The sequence below is a fragment of the Budorcas taxicolor genome, chromosome 10 (genome assembly GCF_023091745.1).
Source record: "Budorcas taxicolor isolate Tak-1 chromosome 10, Takin1.1, whole genome shotgun sequence".
Classification (NCBI taxonomy): domain Eukaryota; kingdom Metazoa; phylum Chordata; class Mammalia; order Artiodactyla; family Bovidae; genus Budorcas; species Budorcas taxicolor.
Window position 1 is genome coordinate 35,386,473 of NC_068919.1, and position 15,405 is coordinate 35,401,877.

General features: G+C 49.3%; 1 protein-coding gene across 1 annotated transcript in view; it reads left to right on the forward strand.

Moving 5' to 3' along the window:
- The window catches only part of RTF1 (RTF1 homolog, Paf1/RNA polymerase II complex component), a 45,653-nt gene extending 38,240 nt beyond the window's left edge, over positions 1-7,413 (forward strand). The window contains exons 10-18 of the mRNA XM_052646332.1: positions 750-837; positions 939-1,046; positions 1,630-1,707; positions 2,237-2,358; positions 2,532-2,589; positions 3,028-3,105; positions 3,573-3,668; positions 4,406-4,517; positions 4,752-7,413. Of these exons, the coding sequence (XP_052502292.1) occupies positions 750-837; positions 939-1,046; positions 1,630-1,707; positions 2,237-2,358; positions 2,532-2,589; positions 3,028-3,105; positions 3,573-3,668; positions 4,406-4,517; positions 4,752-4,858 (847 nt within the window). The 3' untranslated portion in view covers positions 4,859-7,413. The remainder of the gene's footprint in view (positions 1-749; positions 838-938; positions 1,047-1,629; positions 1,708-2,236; positions 2,359-2,531; positions 2,590-3,027; positions 3,106-3,572; positions 3,669-4,405; positions 4,518-4,751) is intronic.
- Positions 7,414-15,405: the final 7,992 nt, after the last annotated feature.

Genomic DNA, 15,405 nt, shown 5'->3' on the forward strand with positions numbered 1-15,405 from the left:
CCACAGTTGTAGGCATCAGGATAGAGGTGAGAACAAAATACACAAGTCCCTAGCTTCTTGGAGCCTGAAAATTCTAAAGGCCCCGTGTGGGAAGGAATAGAAGTAGCTTGCCAGGTCACTGCAGATACTGGGTCACAGACACACCTCTGCCATGGCCTTATTTGGCCTCTGTGGTCTTTCTGTTCTCTTCTCCCATTCCCATCATTTCTCCTGGACTGTTGAAAAGAGCCAGTTGGGTTAGGCAGTAGCCATGACATGCTAAGAGTGACTGTCCCTGTGAGGCAGGCACTGACTCACGTGGCTGGCACAGGGATCAGCAGAAAGGCAGTGTTCTTTCTCTCTAGGGATAGAGCCTGCTTGTCATTCATACCTCCGTAACATTTCACATTCTTGATGCCAGTTGACTGTGACCGATTTCACTATAGACGGACTTTTGAAGCACTGGCTAAGTCTACTCGCTTCCAGTGCTCACGCTGATGCTTAATCATGGCTGCTCTTTAGAACAACCTGGAAGGTTTTTTGTTGTTTGTGTTATTTCAGTGGCTGGTTCCTACTCCCAGAGATTCTAATTCAGTTGATCTAGAGTTGTGCCTTGCCACTGGAAGTTTTGTGAATCTTCGTAGATGATTCTAAAGGGTGGCCAAGATGGAGGCCCTCAGAAATAGGCAATGTGGAGTCTGGTGGGATTGATCTGCTGGCGCTGCAGTCAACATGGCCATTCCTGAAGCTGCTGCCTCTTTTTCACGTAGACACGGCAGTGACCAGCGAGTGTTCCGCCTAGAGTTTGTCTCAAACCAAGAGTTCACTGAGAGCGAATTCATGAAGTGGAAAGAAGCGGTGAGTGAGTAGACAGCACCTCCCTAGCAGTTGTTCATGAAAATACTGACAGAGCCTCTTTCCAAAATTCTTAACAACCCTTTCATTGCATTTTGGTCCAGATGTTCTCTGCTGGCATGCAGTTGCCCACTCTAGATGAAATCAATAAGAAGGAATTATCTATTAAAGAAGCTCTTAATTATAAATTCAATGACCAGGACATTGAAGAGGTAAGAAACCTGGTATCCCAGAGTCTGGAGACTCATCAAGAGCCAAGTGTTAGAGGAGATCACGCCTGTCTTTTCTTTCCTGTATTTTGACATTTTTGGCTCTACCACTATTGCATGAGGAAGAAGGAATTCTCTTATTACTACCTTAGAATTTATAGTTCATCAGGATTTTCTTGTACATTGTCACCTGAAGTCATAGCCTAACAAAGTAGATTCAGGGCTCAGGGATCTCTGTTCTTCTGCTAGGCTTGGTCCTTCAGGAGTTTCCTTTCTCCGAGACATTTTGGTAAAGTTGTGTGATCTCTGTTCTCTTAGACAGTGGCTAGCCTTACAGTACAAGGTCCTTGGGCTGCTGCTGTCTATTGGTGCATGTTCCTTCACGCTAGCCTGGAAGACTCTCTGTGACCCTGGAAGCAGCATAGTACCCCTTGGAATGAACTCGCTCTGTATGTGGGGCGTGGCACTGCCATAGGAAGAGCAGCCCTCTTTTAACTATCTGCTTACCTCCACAATGGGCTCACCTGTCCTGCCTAGAAAAGTAGTTTAGGAATACCTCACTGCTGGTGTCTTCTCTCTGGTACAGATTGTAAAAGAGAAAGAAAGATTCAGGAAAGCTCCACCCAACTATGCTATGAAGAAAACACAGCTTCTGAAGGAAAAGGTGAGGCCTTGTGTTGGAACTTCTTTCCCTGTCCTGCAAGGAGATACGGAAACCAGACTTGTTCATCCTCTGCCAAGTCAGTAGTGGCAGGATTGGGAGAAAATGCAGGGCTTGACTGTAAGCAGCATAGATTTTCTTAGCATCTGGGCAGCATCCCTTGGCTGTTTTCCTTTCTCTAAATGGAAGCTGATCTTGCCTGTTCCATTTTCCTCCACTTCTAATCGCTTTAGTTTCACGTGTAATAAGATAGACCCCAGGGTAGTACCAGCACTGGGTCCGAACAGACGAATGATATTGCCCAGCCCCACTGTGGCAGGTGGCTTTCTATTCTTCATGTCAGGGTGGGATGAGCCTTGTTAGGGTGAGTTAGCCAGGCGGGGCCTGGGTTCTGAGGTGTTTGGTTTTGCTATTCCTTCACACCTCCTGTCATTTGTTCATCATGTGAGATATCTTGCCTGTGTTGGAAGGAAGGGGACACTTGATACAGAGCCGGTCATGGCCAAAATCTCATGCACCTCTCTGTGTACAGGCCATGGCTGAGGACCTGGGAGATCAGGACAAGGCCAAACAAATCCAAGACCAGCTGAACGAGCTAGAGGAGCGAGCAGAGGCCTTGGACCGCCAGCGGACCAAGAACATATCTGCTATCAGGTGTGCTTCAGGGCCTGTTTGGATTGGGCTCCTATCCTTGGTCCACAGTTATCAGGCGAGCTGTGGCCTTGGATGTGCTATGCTCCAGTGGCTCCACATACCTGGAATCAGGCACCATGGTTCCCGCCCTCCTTTCACAGCCCACTGACTCATCCCTCTTCCTCACCCCACAGTTACATCAACCAGCGGAACCGGGAGTGGAACATTGTGGAGTCTGAGAAGGCCCTTGTGGTGAGTGAGACAGCTTAATCTGGATCACTAAGTATAGTTTTAATTAATAAAACAACATGTAATATTTTCTGTATCTCACCTGAGTATGTTTTCTGTTAATTATTAAAGTAGCATGTACACTTAACACACACATAGTCTCTCTGTCTGTACACATACAACTGTATAAGGTATTATAATAGAAAGCAGCAGTCTTCTGTGTTAACCCTCCCCATCTTTAGATTCTGTTCCACGCATATTTATTTTTATCAGTTTCCAGTTTTTTTCTTTTTGTTATTGTTCCCATAATCTGTTCTGATGTTCTTGAAGGGAAAAGGCTAATAGACAGCCTTTGACTTTTTCAGGCCCTTGCAAAGACCGTTACTTATACATACGCTTATGATAAATGAGAGGCGTGGCGGGCAGGAGATAGAGTTCTGTAATACATGCTCTCTGTTTCAGGCTGAAAGTCACAACATGAAAAACCAACAGATGGATCCCTTTACCAGGCGACAGTGTAAACCTACCATCGTTTCTAATGTGAGTGCCTAAAGAGGACATATTTAGTCAGGACCTAGATTCTGGGACATAAATGAATTCCATTAGGAGATTAATAAGCAAGTTAAAAATAATGTTGTCTTAGTGGGATTTGCTTGCCTCAAACACTCGGGTCTGGATACTTCCTTTTTTATCTTACTGTAGGACATACAGGTAGTAAAAACCTGGCATGGATTTTAGAAACCTATGGACTAACGTGCGATGCCAGGGCAGGTTTACCAGTGCAGCAGGCATGATGAATGTGTAGGATAGGTCGCCTAGCAAGGGCCTGGCTGGGCTGGACTTTAAAGCTTTTAACTGTCCCTTTTTGTAGCCTGGAGGAAAACCCCACTGAACTGCTGATGGGCCTACTGTGGTGCTTGTGTTAGTGGTGGTAGGTGGGACAGAAACTGGTGGTGGGACTGTGTGAGTGTTGAAGAGTCTCTAAAATAACTTCCTTTTTCTCTCAGTCCAGAGACCCAGCTGTTCAAGCTGCCATATTGGCCCAGCTGAACGCAAAATACGGTTCTGGAGTGTTACCAGATGCTCCAAAGGAAATGAGCAAGGCAAGTATAACACTGAAGCTCGGCCACTGGCCTGGACACCAGAGCAGGCGCTTCCTGGTTTGGGCTTGATTGTCCCCACCTGGAGGAACTTGGCGTCCCACTTGTAGTCCTTTCTTCATCCTCATTATTTACAAATGTAATAAACAGCTACTGAATTTTGGTCAGATGACGTAAGTTCTGAACCCAACACCACTACGTCTAATGAAGGTCTAATGAAACCCCTGACTGTGGCTTTAGGCGGCTGACCTCTAGCCTTCTAATCCACATTTTCTCCTGTGTAAAGTGGGGTAATATTATATGCCCTGCCTAACTCATAGGACAATCAGGAGTAGATGATAAGTAAGGATGAGACAGTTGTAAAAGTGAAAGCTCCTTGTAAACTGAAATGTTAAACCGAGAGAAACTGCCCATTTAGAAGCCATTTTCTGCCTGTTCCTAAGGAGCCCAAACTCCCAGAAATTCCAGAGATCTTGAGTCAGGGGTGATTTGTTGTCTTAAACCTACCCTTTCTACCCTCACCCACAGACATGAACCTTCCCTTCCCTCTCCTCCTAGGCTCAGAAATGAAACCTCTTTGTGGACTCTCCCTGTCCTCCCTCTGAGAGAAGAAATCAGAAGAGTCTTTAATAGGAAGAGCTAATGAACTTGAGCAGCAGTTTTCTCCGTTAGTGGTTGCTGCTGCTGGAAGTCCAGTCGCATTTACCCCTTTGTAACTAGTTTATCTCTTCCCGTCGCAGGGTCAGGGAAAGGATAAAGATTTGAATTCTAAATCAGCCAGTGATCTCTCAGAAGACTTGTTCAAAGTACATGACTTCGACGTGAAGATTGATTTACAAGTCCCCAGCTCAGGTAGGTGAAGGTAGAGGTTGGCCATGGCCAAGGACCAGGGTGGCTCCATGATTCTCAGCCAGCAAGGAGGCCTGCTTTTGGGGAAGAAATGGGGATGTCTAGTCACCTGTATTTATGGAGGCCAGAGTAAGATAGGCTGCAGGTCCGTCTTGAGAGGGAACAGGGACCCTACCTGGAGGAGTGAAGCCCAAGACCGGGGGACCTCAGATGCCGGTTTGCTCTTCTTTCCTGTAGAATCAAAGGCCTTGGCCATCACCTCCAAGGCTCCGCCGGCCAAGGATGGAGCTCCGAGGAGATCTCTGAACTTGGAGGACTACAAAAAACGACGAGGGCTTATCTGAGCGCACCCAGCCTGCTGCGTCTGACCCCGCATGCCCATCACAGTGTCCCACTTTTCCTCCTTTCCTCTGATTTGCCCTCACTGGGCTGGAGCAGCAGGAGAACTGGGAAGAGACTCTAAACTGCCAGTCATCTGTAATATAAACCATTTGCTGTATAGACTTCCCTGGTCTGCAACATCTCCACTGACCCCCAGGACCCACCCAATGTGAACCTGGGCTCTCTTGGGCTTTATCCATGTCTTTAGATTTGTGTTTGCCTTTTTCTTTTTTTTTTTAAACCACAGTTCATTGGCCACTCTGCACGCATTCAGTATTACCGTGGAGCTGGGGTTCTTGCTGGAGCCCCCAGCAGCAGCACTGGGCAGCATCCTGTGCTGGATGGCCCTGGACCCAACCATTGAACATTTGGCCCCCGGCCCTGGTGGGAGTGGGGGCTGGGCACCTGCAGACCCCTCTCCTCTCTCTCATCTTTCTCTTCTTCCGATCTTGCGGAAGAAGGGTTTTCAAAACCCAATTTAATTTCCAAAAAGTGTACATTTGTGGGGAGGGAGGGGGTTCTATTTGAGAGAGAGTGTGTATGTGTGTATGTGTCTGTAAGTGTGTGGATTTTTTTATCATTTTTTTAAAATGCAGTACTCTTTGTATCTGTCTGTCATGGGGCTATAGCTGTTTCAGATTTTTTTCAGCTGTACTTGAGCATCTGAAACTGCAAGAAAGAAACTCATTAAATGTGATTCTTCTTACTAAACGGGCCTGACTGCTGTAGCTGTGTAACTTCTCCCCCACCTCCTTTTTCCCATCACCCTCCCACCTCGGAGAAATCTCCCCAGTTTGGCCCCTGCCCTGTCAGCTGTGTCCTGGCAGGTGGGAGGGAAGCCCATGGCTAGGTACTAGGGAGGTACAGGTGTCTTGCTCAGCCCATGTGTTCAGCCCACAGCTTCTTGGCTGAATGTAGTGTGTCTTTTCCCCGCCCCATGTACTTGTCTCTTCCTAGTGATTCTGTTTTGCCGTTTCAGCAAGAATAATACTGTGTTCTGTTTTTTAAGAGAAAGTATTCAACATGAATGTGGAGAGAACGAACACAAAGATATAGGTTGCAGATGTTACAAGCATGTGCAGTTCTGTGTGTGTGTATACATATATATGGTAAGCATATATATTGTTGTGCAGCTAGGGTGAAGCCAGCAAAGAAGTATGTATGTCTTTATAAAATGTTTGCAAAGAGATAAGCTGACTGCTTGATAATCATTCTCAGGTGTAAAGCTCCAAGTGTAAATAAAAGTGGCATTTAACAAATCTTTTCAGAACAAAGTACAGCTGACTATATAAAACAAGAACTAAGCTAAAGGAACAGCTGAGAGCTGCTGATTCCCACAAGAGGGAGAGGAATCTCAAAGCCCTGCTTTGTATCTCTTCACCCCACTTTCTATAAGAAAGTAGGATGATGGGAAATCACGGATTAAGTTGTATTTAAACAAAAAGGAACTTGGTAACTCTTCTGGGTTTAGTAGAGCCTCAGTGTTGCTTTAACTTAGTTTACACTTTTTTTATTTAAAAAAAGCAGCAATCAATGTTTTTTTAAAAAGAATTGTGACTGTAAAATTGATAAATATGACTGTAACACAGCTTATATGGTGGCTGTGACAGTTCAGTTGGGCAAAGGAGTGGTGGTGGACTCATTAAAATCATATATACTTGAATAGTCCATTGACCAAAACTCTTTATAGACTGTTGTGTAAATGTGGAATCACAGACTGTTAAACATTGCCTGGACTCCAGAAGAGTCCTGGAGGCTGCTGGGACCTCTCGTATCATGACAAACTTGGACTTTTTCTTTCTTGTTTTAAAAGACACGAAATGATAAGAATCCATATAATTTGCTGGAGACATTCTGATCCACCGTGTAGATCTGTATTTAGTATCATTTGGATTTGGAGAAGTGTCGGTTACATTATGGCTGTGTAATAAAGTTTTTATTAAAACTGCATCACACTGTAGCCACTGTGCCACTGCCTACCCACACGCAGCTGCTGAAACTTTCGTTCTGAGACGCCAGAAACAGCAGGGAGCAGAGCCAACCAAAGAAGACCGCCAGTTAACTTCTCACCTGAGTAGCGTATTTTGGTGATTGGAATCAAGACTGAGGACTTGTCTGCAGTCTCAACTGAGGCAGGGCCTCTGAACTGAGATCTTGACCAGGCATGATACATTGGCTTTATCCCACCAGCGGAGCTTGGAGGTTCGAGGTACCTCTTGTGCTGGGGAATGGCAGCAGTGGCCCACTGCTCCACCCCCACCCCACCCCCCAGGTGGTTTCAGTGTTGAAGGGTGTGGCACCTAAAGCTGCTTTATACATTTTTCACTTCCTTCCAAGAAGCAAAAAGGCCAATGTCCGTATGCCGAGCTCATGATGTATAGAGGTCTGTTTGTCTGTCTTGCTTCTGACAGGTGCAGGGAAAGTCTTCCTGCCTACAGCTTTCCTTCAAAGAAAATGCTTTTGTTTTCTTTGTTTCTGTGAAGTCCTGACCTGTCACTCAAACTGTACAGATATTTGTAAATAAACTTTATGCCCTGTTTTAACAAGGGAGTCAGATTTAGTCCAAAGACTGCATCCTGAGTGGCAACTCTCAAAGTTACGTTTTAAAAGTCCAAGAGAGCCTCTCGCTTGGCTTCCCTCCCTCCCCCTACTCTTAGCCCTGAACCACCACCACCCCCAAGTGAAAGTGTCTGTTGTTAACTCTTTAGCTACCCAGTTCCCCAGAAGCCTCTCTCAGACAATGGTTGCCTAGAGCCAAGGCAACCTCCAACTGGCCTAGTTTACTTCCTACGTTGGAAGATACCAACAAGCTCTAACAGAACTAGGTAAGCCCCTGATACACTGCCTAACCCTAGAGAGAGTGTCATCCTTCTATAGCTTTCAGTTGGCTGAGGTATAATTTCTTTGTTAACCTGTTTTCTGCCTGTCGTGAGTATGAAGGGGGACCCAGGGCTTGTGAGTATGGCTCTGGGGGTAATACTGATATACTTCCCTTCGGGCCCCAGCTGGGGACATCTGTAAGGCTCCCTGCCCTCACTACATGAGGCTGTGTCTCAAACCTTTCTAGACCTGGGAAGGTAGGGGGTGGCAACGCAATGGTACAAGCCTCGTCCAGGCCTGCCTTTGATGTTGGGAGAGGTGGGTCCCTGGGGCTCACCTAGCAACTGCATCTAATGAGGTTTTCTTAAACTCCCTATCACACCAGCCACCTGATTGTTGGAAGCAGTGGGCTCCTGGGCTCTAGAGAGCAGAGATTATAGTCCAGCCTACAGGACAGCCTTGTCTAGTTATTTCCCAGGGTTCTCTGCTGTGAGGCAGCCACTGGCTGTGGATGGAGGAATGCAAAGGGGAGAGGGGTGCGGGGTCTATTGGCTATCTCATGGCAGTGATGTTCTGGAATGGGGAAGTCACAGGCCTCCAGCTCAGATACTTTCATGTGACTTTCCTGACTAAAGTGGGCAGCTGAACTGCTTTGGGGAGGAGAGGTTTGGAGGGAGCAGCAGCACTAGGGGGTGAGGACAGAGGGGCAGTCTGCCTTCTCTGGAGGGTTCCCCAGGCTGACCCCCCAGGGCCAGTTTCTTGGCCCAGAATAGGGGCTTAGTGCAGCACAGGCGTATTGAGGGCTTCCAGACTGTGCTCTGGATCTGAGGGAGAGCCTAAAAGCCACAAGGTAAGCGGGCTCAGTGCAGCATCATGCCCCAGCTCCACCACTTAACTACCTAGGGCTGAAGCTGGTTAACTCTTCTGAGCCCATTCCCCATCTTTAACATAAAATCTATCTGGAGCCTGTTCAAGATGAAGTGTTCCTTTTCCCAGTAAAGGTTTGGTAGGTGCTGTTGTCAGAATAGAGGTCATTAGGCCTCACAGGAGAGACGGAGCAGAGTGGAGGGGTGGGGGTGGAAGGGGCAGTGTGATGGAATGGGTCAGAAACCACAGAATAGCCCCAGTGCCAGCAGAGGGCATGAAGCTCCAGAAGCTGGGCCTCAGCTGGCTCCCACCTAGGAGTGTGTGTGTGTGTGTGTGTGTCCCAGAGACTCAGCTGGCATGTGTGTGTGTGTGTCCCAGAGACTCAGCTGGCATATGTGTGTGTGTGTGTCCCAGAGACTCAGCTGGCATATATGTGTGTGTGTGTGTCCCAGAGACTCAGCTGGCGTGTGTGTGTGTGTGTGTGTGTGTGTGTGTGTGTCCCAGAGACTCAGCTGGCATGTGTGTGTGTTTGGCCCAGAGACTCAGCTGGCTCCCACCTAGGGGGGTGTGTGTGTGTGTGTGTGTGTGTCCCAGCGACTCAGCTGGCATGTGTGTGTGTATCCCAGAGACTCAGGTGGCGTGTGTGTGTGTGTGTGTGTGTGTGTGTGTGTGTCCCAGAGACTCAGCTGGCTCCCACCTAGGAGTGTGTGTGTTGAAGGGTGGGAGGAAGGTCAAGAAACTCTTGTCTCCCTATGGAGGTTCTGATGATCACTGGGGCTGGCCAGGAGAACTGTCCAGAGAACTGTCCAGCTGCCTTTTGGTCCCAACTTGCTGCTGCTATTTATCCTCTGCAGCCCCAACACACACCTTCTTTACTGACGGTGGTTCTGAAAGCATCCTCCTGCTCTCAGCCTTCACTGGCTCCGGAGGCCTCCACCTCACCACTGCCCCAGGGGACTCAGAAAGACTGTGAGGCCTCAACTCCCCAACACCACAGGGAGTAATTAAAACATAAAAACCGTGTCAAACTGGAAAATGAGTGTAAAGAAGTTCAACCAAGTTCCGATCTCTTTCATGATGACTTAATAGTATCTTCAGAATATCACTTTTCATCTCTTTTAGCTGTCCATGACCCTGCATTTTCCCCAGTGGTTCAATGGTCTGCCTGCAATGCAGTACATGCGGGTTCAGTTTCTGGGATGGGAAGGTCCCCTGGAGAAGGAAATGGCAACCCACTCCAGTATTCTTGCCTGGAGAATCTCATGAACAGAGAAGCCTGGTGGGCTACAGTCCATGAGGTCACAAAGAGTCAGAAACGACTGAATGGACTTAGCAGGCGCAAACGTACGACACTGTGTCGCTAAATTCATGCGGAGAACACATCTTGCTCAGCCATAAACACATCCACCTCTCCTGAAACGCACAGGTCTATCCCCATCGATTTTTCCCTGGAGAACTACTCTTCACCCTTCAGCGCTCAAAGGTCACCTCCTCCAGGAAACCTTCTCTGATTGCCCCTTCCCGCTCCGGTTTGGGAGCGCCTAGGCTTCTCTAGGGCAGCACACACCACGCTGTAGTACTGTTACCTGTGAGTCTCCACCTCCACCCTGGGAGCTAGTTAACGCCCAATAAACGCAGTGGAGGAAAGAGGGGCGAGACCAGCTGACTGCGTTCTGGGATTTCGGACCCCACCACTCCCCTCTGTCGTGTCCCCAGACCTCAGCGCACGGGGGAATGAGATGGCGGTGCTACGCCGCCTGCAGTAGAAGCCCAGGCTGTCCGCGTCGTATGGGTTCAACCTGAGTCCCCGAGAAAAACGGCTGTGGCAGATGGGAGCTATCCCCTTACGCCCCGACGAGTCAACAGCCTCGGCCTCTGTTCGCCCACTCGCGACCTCACAGAGCTTGGAGTCCAGGTCCGAGTGCCCCACGGGGCGGTGACCACACCGCCTGCACGTGCATGCCCTGGCCATGCACGTCTCCAACCGTGGACCCCGGCCGGGCGCGCCCCGGCGGCCTCCCCACACCCGCCGTTGAGAGCTGGGGCCTCAGATTACTCGGTGCTCCTGGTGGCTGCGTGAGGCGCCCGGCGGCGACTGATGCCGAGGAGGAGCAAGCATCAGCTCCATCAGCTCCACGGACCTAGGGCCTGCGCGCCGCTTCCCAGCTTCCCGGTGGCTCCTGTTTCCACCTGGCCACTGGAAGCTCTCTGCGCACCCCGGGTGGAGGTCACGCTGGCAGGCAGAGATCACAAATATAATTAGGGGATGCACCCACCTGGGGCGGGGAAAGATCTGGAGGTACCCTGGTAGGGATGTGGGGGACAGAGAAAGACTGCATCCCTGACCTCAGACACTACCAGTCCCCTCTGGCTCCCCTTGGCCACTGGCAGAGATTCTGAGGGTTCTGAGTTTTAGAGAGAGGGAGGAGGGGAAATACAGGCTCCTGGGAGGGATGGGAAACCTTGTTTCTGAAGTGTGTCAGGAGAGAAAATGTTCTTACTGAGCATACACAGGTGTGGTGACACATTTTGACTGTTTTGGAGGAGGGTGATTCAGAGGGTGGCGGGTCAGTGAATGCTGCTAGGTCCCAAGTTTTATCAGAAGATATTCCCAGGATATTTCCACAAATTGTATCAATTATGGGGTCAGAGATTGCATGGGGAGGAGGAGAAACCCAAAGGCAAGGAAAAGGGTCTGGGGTTGTCAAGTGAAGATGGCTGTTCACTCCTCTTTCCAGGAGGAAGGAGAACACCAATTCTTCCCCATTTGCAATAACCCTGGCTCTGGCAAACACTTCAGCACTGTCTCTACCATGCTCTGGGCAGAAAAGGGCTTCAGACTGACCAGGGTTGGAGAATGAATGGTTTGCCGGAAGCAGCTGAAAACCAAGGTCTCACTGAAAGTTCCTTGGAAACAGTAAATATAGCTTTTTAGCAACCTAGGGCCTGTTTTCTTTCTTTTCTTTTTTAAAACTGCACCGTGTGGCATGTGGGGATCGTAGTTCCCCAACCACAGATGGAATCCATGCCCCCTGCATTGGAAGCACAGAATCTCCTGGGGCTGTTTTCTGTTGTGTCCTTTCTCATTCCCTTCCTTCAAAAGACAATGTAAAATGATGCGCCACCACCCCTAGTAAGGGATCATTCTTGCATCCCTTTCACCTACCACAATGCCTTGTTCATAGCAGCTGCTTGCTGCCGCTGCTGCTAAGTCACTTCAGTCGTGTCCGACTCTGTGTGACCCCATAGACGGCAGCCCACCAGGCTCCCCCATCCCTGGGATTCTCCAGGCAAGAACACTGGAATGGGTTGCCATTTCCTTCTCCAATGCATGAAAGTGAAAAGTGAAAGAGAAGTCGCTCAGTCGTGTCCGACTCTTGGCAACCCCATGAGCTGCAGCCTACCAGTCTCCTCCATCCATGGGATTTTCCAGGCAAGAGTACTGGGGTGGGGTGCCATTGCAATGAAAGTTAATTTGCTCTATAAATGACAAATGAGTCATAGGTCACGGAATATTGGAATCTTGGGGTCAGAAACTCCCTTGGAGGACACTAAGCCTCACAGAGCATGTCTGGGAGTTGTTGTCTTGAATGAGAACCTGTACCACCTGTCCTAAAGGAAACTATGCCACCACCACCTTCCCAACATATATACACACACGCTCTCACACACTCACACACATCTCATGGAAGCTCAGCTCTCACTGGAAAGGCTTTCAAAACAACAGGTGGGGGCTTCCCTGATGGCTCAGTCCTAAAGAATCTGCCTGCCAGTGCAGGAGACATGAGTTCAATCCCTGGTCTGGGATGACCCCACATGCCAAGTGGCAATTGAGCCTGTGTGCCACCACTGCTGAGCCTGTGCTCTGGAGCCCAGGGGCTGTAACTACTGAGCCCAAGTGCTACAAGTACTGAAGCCCTGTGCCCTAGAACCCATGCTCCACAAGAGAAGTCACTGCAATGAGAAGCCTGCACACCACAACAAAGAGTAGCCCCTGCTTGTTGCAAATAGAAAAAGCCTGTGTGCAGCAAATACAAATAAAGTTACTAAAAAAACAAACAAACAGATGGCCCACTCATCCTCTCTCTCCAAGGTGAGAGGCCCTGCCCAGGGGTCTTGGGAACCAGAAACTGGCATAGAAATGGTGCGTAGTGACCTTGCTCCTGCCACTGGGGCCAATGGTCCTGTACTGTGAGTTGCATAAGAGGCACAGAGCTAAGTGAGGCAGGCTAAGGAATAAACTAGAAACCTCTCACTCAATCTCACGCACCCCTTCCACAGCTTTTGTGCCCCAGGGTAGTTAACCCCAGGAGGGATGTAGCCCCCATGCCTGAAAAGTCCTGAAGGACACAGAGGGATGAAGACTCAGATAACCCAGGATGCAGGCATCTAGGGTATAGGAGGATCCCTGAACAAAGAAGCCACAAGAAGAAGGATCAGCTCTCTTCTCAGACATGTAGCTGACCTTGTGGATAAAGCAGAGGGATTCTCATGGCCAATCTCAGATCAGCCACCTAATGACCATCAAAACCTTGAAACAATCTTCTTGGCCCCCGCACATCTATTTTTTGCATCATACAAGAGGCCATTCCTATGCCTATATTGTAGTCAGACTGACCTTCTCCACACCCCTCTAACTCACATCCATCTACTCAACTTCAAGGACTGGGAAAACTGAGGCAAAAAACAGAATTCCAGCATTTGAAAGGTCATTCCTGGCTCAACTAGGAGGACATGCGGCCCCTTTGACCTTGTCCCACAGCTCTATTGGGACCCCTCCGCCCTGCCCCAGGATTGTGCCTATGTTCTCTGCCTATGAGAGGTGCAGGCAGACTCTGCCTTCACTGGATAAGGATCTAGAGACTGAACTGCAAGATGTTAAGAAACTGAGCATAGCACAAGAATAGAAGTTAGGGCACACTCCCCCACCTAACCGTGTGGCCTTGCACAAGCGCCTTAACCTCCTTGGTCGAGTCATTTAACCTCTTTGTTACTTCTGCTATATTGTGAGGATGGTAGAGGCATATAAATGTACTTCCCACTTGAAAATCTATGAAATTAACTCATTTCAATACCCACTCGAAGGTTTGTCCTTACCTTTCCAGGGAGGAAGGCCTGAGCAGGTATGGCAAAGAGCTCTTTTTTGGTTGCCTGCCTTGGGCAAGTTCCTGATACAAGAAAAAGGAATTGCCCTAAGTTTCCTCATGGCGGTCAGGATGACACCAGCTCCCAGCCTGCTTGTGCCTCCAACATTGCCCATCCATTGAATGCCACACAGGTGTGAGCTGCATATTCCCTCTTCTCACTTCCCTTCCCTCCTTTCCAGTTCTAAAAGGTCCTTGTTGCCTCTCTCCACTCTGGTTTTGCCCCCAGGCCCCCCTCTGAGGGTACTACCGTCCCAGCTCCCCCGCTAACCAGGGGAGCTCTGAAGGAGGGATAGAAATGAGTGCAGGTGTCTCTGGTCCTTCAAGCCCTCAAGTACACCCCTTACACAAACACTCAGGCTCCTCCAAACCTCTGTGCCCCAGAGAAGGTAGCCATGTGGCTTCCCAGGTTCTCCAGAGGACTTGAGTATTCAGACTCCTGTATTTCCTTCTTTCTCTTACTCCTTCATGTCTTCTGTTTTTCTTCCCTCCTCCCACTCTTTCTTCTACTCAATCTTTCTTCCTTGGGGTTTTCCCTTTTCTTCTTTGCTGAAGGCGCCCACTGTCTCTCCTCCTTTTCTCTCCTCCTAGGCCATTCTCAAATTCCGGATGAAGGGAGATAAGGAAAGGAGATAAGAGTTCCTTTCTGTCTTCATCAGCTCAGAGGCCATCCTTCTGAGGGCTGTATCCCCACAGGTCCCCCAGTAATCTCTAGGCATCAGAATCCCCAGTGAGGGATGCTCTCTCATGGCATTTGGAGAAAAAACAGGAAATGTTGTGAAATGCTGAGTTCTACACAAAGCAGCCTTTGCAGCTCAGTTGACCACTAACACGCAAAGTGGCCAAAAGACCTACCACAACGATGCTACCGATGAGCACGATGTGGTGTATGAGATCCTTCTCCAACATCAGCACTGTCTTCCCAGTTTCACAGCCACAACTCTGTGGGTCAGGTGAGGTTTACCTACATCTACAAGTAAGAAAATCGACTTAGAACAGTGACTAGACTGCCTAAAATCACATCTGGAGTGTGGTGAACCTGAGGCTGGCTCTTTCTCCCACCCACACTAAAATTATTCTTACCATTTCGAGATATCACATCTTTCATTTTATTCTCACAGCAATCCTGTGAGGCGGACAACAACCCTGTCAAGAAAAATCAGTTCAAGGAGGAGGAATGACTTACTTCCAGCCCCACAGTAACTCCAAGCCCTGAATTCCAAAAGGAAAGGAGGAAGAAGGGCTCGCCGCCCCCATCCCAGCCTCCGCCAGCCAGCAGCCTGGGATGCTGCCCGGTTCTCCGCCAGGAAAACGTGGAGAGATCCAGGCTCCGCCCCCTGACCTTGTACTCTGCCAGCCTCGAGGAAAGGGAGTGGGGAAAGCCTCAGCTGGTTCCCAAGACACAGTCCCCACTTGGGCACACGCCCTGGGGTGAGGCTTCCTAGGGAAGCCGAAGGCCTCGAACTCCGCGCCGAAGAAGGGGGAAAAGCCCCCAAGACCAGGACGCCTTAGCCCAGAATGAGTGGAACGAGGAAAGGAGCCCGAGGGGACCGGGTGCGAGAGCCAAAGCTGGACCAGCTCCACCCCCGCGGGGTCAGGGCCCTTGGAATTGCCCTGGAGGAATCCCTGTGGAGTTGGGGTGTCGAGCGCGGCGTGGGGCGGAGCAATCCTTCCGGCCT